The sequence below is a fragment of the Myxine glutinosa genome, chromosome 9 (assembly GCF_964187855.1).
Source record: "Myxine glutinosa chromosome 9, kmMyxGlut1.1, whole genome shotgun sequence".
Taxonomy (NCBI): Eukaryota; Metazoa; Chordata; class Myxini; order Myxiniformes; family Myxinidae; genus Myxine; species Myxine glutinosa.
In genome coordinates this window covers 90,252,259-90,257,194 of record NC_136269.1, presented here as the reverse complement: position 1 = coordinate 90,257,194, position 4,936 = coordinate 90,252,259, and the positions used below count along the sequence as shown (strand labels likewise).

Sequence of the window (4,936 nt, the reverse complement as noted above, 5' to 3'; positions counted from 1 at the left end):
AGAGATGAGCTATTGCCAAAAGCATAGCTTACACTGCCCAACATTATACACTAATCAATGATATTTATCATGCAGGTGCTATTTGGACATATTGACCGGGATCTTGTGGCTCCGATAAGCAATTGCGCATTGTATGAAAAAGCATGAAGTTCATGGCTTTAACTGTGGTCAGCATTTGATGACGGGCATTGCAGAGGGTCACATTGGTAGTGTAGCAATGACTGTTGGAAGAGCCATTATCCGGTGATTAACGTAAAGGCAATCGGAAAAGCAGGTCGTTTCGTGGCACGGTAAATAATGCAGTGATTACAGCAGCAAAAAAATAAAATAATAAAAGGATCTTTGCTCAAGTGTTTTATTACCCGTTATAAAAGTGGTAACCGAATGCAATTTTTTTTTATACATTTTGTAGAATTTTTCAATAAAAATCTTGATGCATTTCAATCTATTTCATATGCAAATGCAGAACAGTGCCCCAGTTGTAGGAGGATGGATCGGATGTAATGTTATGAAGAGGAGTCAGTGCTGCGATGTTACAAATCATCCTCGATGTCTGGCATCATTGCCGTAACTCTCGTCGCGAATACGCCGCCGTCGTGAGATGGGAGGCTTGTACATGGGGTCGGGGGAGGCGGATTGTGGGGTAGTGGCGGTGGTGGTTCCGATGCCATAGGGAGCCCCTTAAACGCACGCGCCATAGCCTCCAATGCGGCATTTCTCGCGCGCGCCAATTGGCTGCCCACCGCGGTAATACTGGAGAGCATTTTACCCCGCAGCCCTTAAAGCTCTCCGGGTGGCGGAGCACTTACTTTTTTGGGAAGGAAGGGATGCAAGCAAGCATGTTCAAACATTCCATGATTCTGGGTCTAATCTACAGTATAACCATTCACAATGATATAGAACATTGTGCGGCGTGTTTGCAAAACGCACGTCTCGGGCAGAAAGTAATTACAATCGTAAAAGATCATAACGGGGTCTTTTCAGCTTTCCTTATGAATCAAAAGTTATCCTATGTACAAACAGGTGAACAGTCGTATAAGTTCTATTTATTTATCCGGCAGACAAAAAAACAACCATTCGCCGGGTAGAACTTGGGTTAAAACTCTTACTTAGACGTATGCGGACTCGCTGGAGTGAGTGCGTCCAAAGTTCGGTACCGAGCTGTTGTGCGAGCGAATTTCCACCGTGGACTTCTTCTCTGTCTCCACGCCCCGCATTGCATACTCTATTTTGCTCCAGCCCAGGTGGTTCAGTTCGGCTAGATTCAAAATGACGCACAAACCACTGACTGCGAACATGAACACTAGGAAGACGGTCTTTTCCGTGGGTCTGGACACATAGCATTCCACTTCCTTGACACACGGGTACCTATCGCATTGGTAAGTCTGCTGCACGTGGAAGCCGTACAAAAAGTACTGACCGATCAGGAAGCCAATCTCAAACATATTTCTGAAGACAACTTGAAGGGTGTAGAAGCGAGAAATCCCTTCCTGTCGTTTGGCTTTGCTCTTCCCTTCCTTAAGAGGTGCAGGTGCGTCCTTGGTGTCCGTGCCGTCCGGTTCCTTGGACGTGTTTTCTGTGTTCTGCAGCAGTATTCCATTCACCAAGGCGTTCTGCTGCTTCGATTCGTTTATGTCCGGAGATATCAGTTCGTCCTTGAGATCTGGCGCGAGGGTTTGCAAGATGGAGTTGCGTTTCTCCTTGTCTCGTTGCTTCGTCGCCTGGTGCACGGTGTATGTGATGAAGCAGAGGCTGGGCGTGCAGATCATGATGATCTGGAAGACCCAGAATCGTATGTGGGAAATCGGGAAAGCACGATCGTAGCAAGCTTGGTTACAGCCAGGCTGTAACGTGTTACACACAAACATAGTCTGTTCGTCTTCATAAACGGTCTCTCCAATAATCGCCACGATGAGGATTCTGAAAATGACCACAACTGTTAGAAGGATCCTAGAGGGCGAAAAGCAAGAGGTTTAGGGAAACTTCAGTGGCACATCGAAGGAATGACCCTTTTATATAATAAAAATAAATTGTTGTGTCATAAATGGTTTATCGCATGCGTTTCAATGAGTCTTCCTTGGCAGGATGTCAGCAACTCCATTCTAAGATTAATAATAAGCACATTAGACAAACGAGCGTTAGGCTCACAACATAAACCATAATACGGTTAATCCTTATCGCTCTCACCTTCCTATCATCGTGGAATGCTGCTGGACAGCAGCTTCCAGCAGCCTCTCCAGAATCGACCATTCCCCCATGTTGGCAAACTATCGGGGCACTGTACACGCGCGGGCAAACACAGGCAGCACGCGATGAGAATTGCCTCGAAGGTTACAAACGGGTCACTTGTAAAAGCGACGGTTACACTGGTTACACTGGATACCGGTCTATAGTGCGAGGACGACGCACAGAGTACGAGGCGCCGGGCGGCGCTGTAAAGGAACTGGCACCTCTGGGGATGTTTCAATTAACCAGTGCAATCCCATTTCCTCTGGATCCCAGCTGCGGACAATCTCATCAAAATGAATGAATGGCTCCACGACAAAAGAGCTTATCCATGGCTCAAATTATTTTGCGACATCGGTTTCGCATGGCCGTACATACATATATACATGCAAACACACATACATGCACATCATACATACATACAAGCACATCATACATACATACATTAACATAAATACTTACATCAACATACATACATACACAATACATACATACATAATACATAATACACACTTACATACATACACACATACATACATAGATACACATACATACATACATACATGCATACATACACACTTACATACATACATACATATACATACACACATACACACACACACATGCATAGACGCATACACACATACATATACATACATACACACACACACACACAAATGCATGCACTCACCGAAAGCTGCGTTGTCTTTCATGGTAGCGATCATGTATTCGCAGAAATATGCGTTTAACTCATGACATGGATGAAAAATGGGAATTAGATGCTCTCGGAGTGAATTAATCCCCACGGGAATACAGAAGCCGAGCGCAAGAATGGGACCTTTTAGACCGAGAGAAAGACAGAGCAAAAAATGATGCAAATTTATCGCTGCATCAAGTTCACCCGCGATGCGGTACAAAACGCAAATGGGGCTCACATGCTACATGATGACCATAGCACTTGTTAAGTACTCGCGCTAAACGTGAGAACGCACAGCGGGCTTCTTACCTTGCGTGCGCTCTATAAAGGGCTTGCAGTCGATTGATGTCTGCGGCGCGGCCCAAAATCTGACTCGGTTCGACCAGAGGGTGCGATGCGCAAACCCACGCGCCGGGCGGCGTGCAGGTCGCGCGTCAAGCGGGTGGTGCTTGCTCCCCGTGCTCTATTTAACGCGGCCGAGCGAATCTCTACCCGAATCGTGGGGGAAAGCGGCACGCGTTCGTACTTCGCCGGCCTCTCGCCTTGTATCCGCCCCCGCCCCCCTCCGGGCGTGCAGCCCATCCCGCGCGCGACCAACGGAGGAGCGCGCCCATGCCCGGTGCCGCACACACCGTGCACCGAAGGGTCCCGCGCTCCCTCGTATCGCGGCGAGCTGAGCGGGGTGTACGCGCCGTGCCTGGCCCTCCGCACTATCCGCTCACCCCATCCGCCCCACGCATTTTTAAATGTGTTCGCAAACGTTCGGCCCTTTGACGTAACGAACGTGCTTTATATGGTCGATCACGAAGGATGCGCACGCGTAGCCATCCTGCTCGTTCGTTCCGCGATCGCTTCCAGTTTGGTCAGACATCGTGAAATTCCAGTTATTCCTGATTTTTGTTATTCTCCTCCATAGTTTGTATCTGGAAACGTATTTCCGCTCTGTTTTCTGAACAATTGCATGGAGCAAAGAAGTGAACAAACTTTGAATCTTCCGACAATCGTGCTGAGTACAACCGCAAGATGACGCATTTCTAAGCGAATTGAAAGTATATATTGTACGAGTACCGTCATAGAGCAAAATATACCTGTTCTTCTCGTTTTCGGTAATTATTAATGGAAATTAATATCCATGCAACTTTTGCTCTCGATTACCATAGGAAATGTTCGATATTAGACTTTAATAAATGTGCATGCAAAATGCGCAAAAGTTTGTTTTCACGCATTTATTATTCAAGTTGTAATTTCATTTCACGCATCTATTTTATGAGAGATAAATTAACCACAGGCTTACTTAAAATGTATTCGCTGTGATTTACAATCAATACGACGGAATCACATTTATTGATTAGCAAATTGTCCGATCTACTGTGTGCTAGAAGGCCGTGCATATACATTGCAGATATAATATTCTGTTTGGAGCGAAATGGCCCTTTTCCTCTAGATGGGGCTGAACTATCTATTCCCCTAAAGCACATGCGCTGCAGCCGTCAGTGATTTCTATAAGAAGGAGGTGCAAGACTCGGACCCCACTGGCGGAGCTTGCTGATAAGGAGGTGCAAGACTCGGACCCCACTGGCGGAGCTTGCTGCACCAACGTGTACCATCGGGTGCATGCAAATGGGAGCGTCCCACCTCCTCCATCGTGTGTGCTGCGTTCGGGAAAAATGGTGGCATAAGGCGTGCGCCCCTTCCAAAGCAGCGATATATGTACCAAGAATGCGGCACTAAAGACGATTTGCTCACGTCACGTGGCCGGCTGGGGGAGGAGGTACGGGGTGGGGTGGAGGGAGGGAGGGGACTGTGGAAAAGACCACGTCATGAATTTTTAACCCTTCAGCTACCCACCAACCGTCAGTCAATGCACGCATATGCTATACCTGCCATATACAGTGCATTCAAAAGTATTCAGACCCCTTCACTTTTTTCACATTTTGTTATGTTGCAGCCTTATGCTGAAATCGTTTAAATTCATTTTTTCTCTCATCAATCTACACTCAATACTCATAATGA

General features: G+C 46.8%; 1 protein-coding gene across 1 annotated transcript; it reads right to left on the bottom strand.

Annotated features, from left to right (window-relative positions):
• Nucleotides 1–340: 340 nt before the first annotated feature.
• LOC137434668 (gap junction delta-2 protein-like) lies at nt 341–3,655 on the bottom strand. Its single transcript, XM_068127817.2, has 3 exons — nt 3,233–3,655; nt 2,188–2,278; nt 341–1,950 (listed from the first exon to the last, which is right to left on the bottom strand). Exons 2-3 carry the CDS (start codon nt 2,256–2,258, stop codon nt 1,110–1,112), a joined length of 912 nt encoding a protein of 303 aa, XP_067983918.1. The 5' UTR covers nt 2,259–2,278; nt 3,233–3,655; the 3' UTR covers nt 341–1,109.
• Nucleotides 3,656–4,936: the final 1,281 nt, after the last annotated feature.

Excerpts from the sequence above, each read along its gene's own strand:
- LOC137434668 (XM_068127817.2), bottom strand. The coding sequence starts at position 2,258 with ATGGGGGAATGGTCGATTCTGGAGAGGCTGCTGGAAGCTGCTGTCCAG. Across the intron at positions 1,951-2,187 it reads CATTCCACGATGATAGGAAG|GATCCTTCTAACAGTTGTGG; the intron begins GTGAGAGCGATA and ends TTCGCCCTCTAG.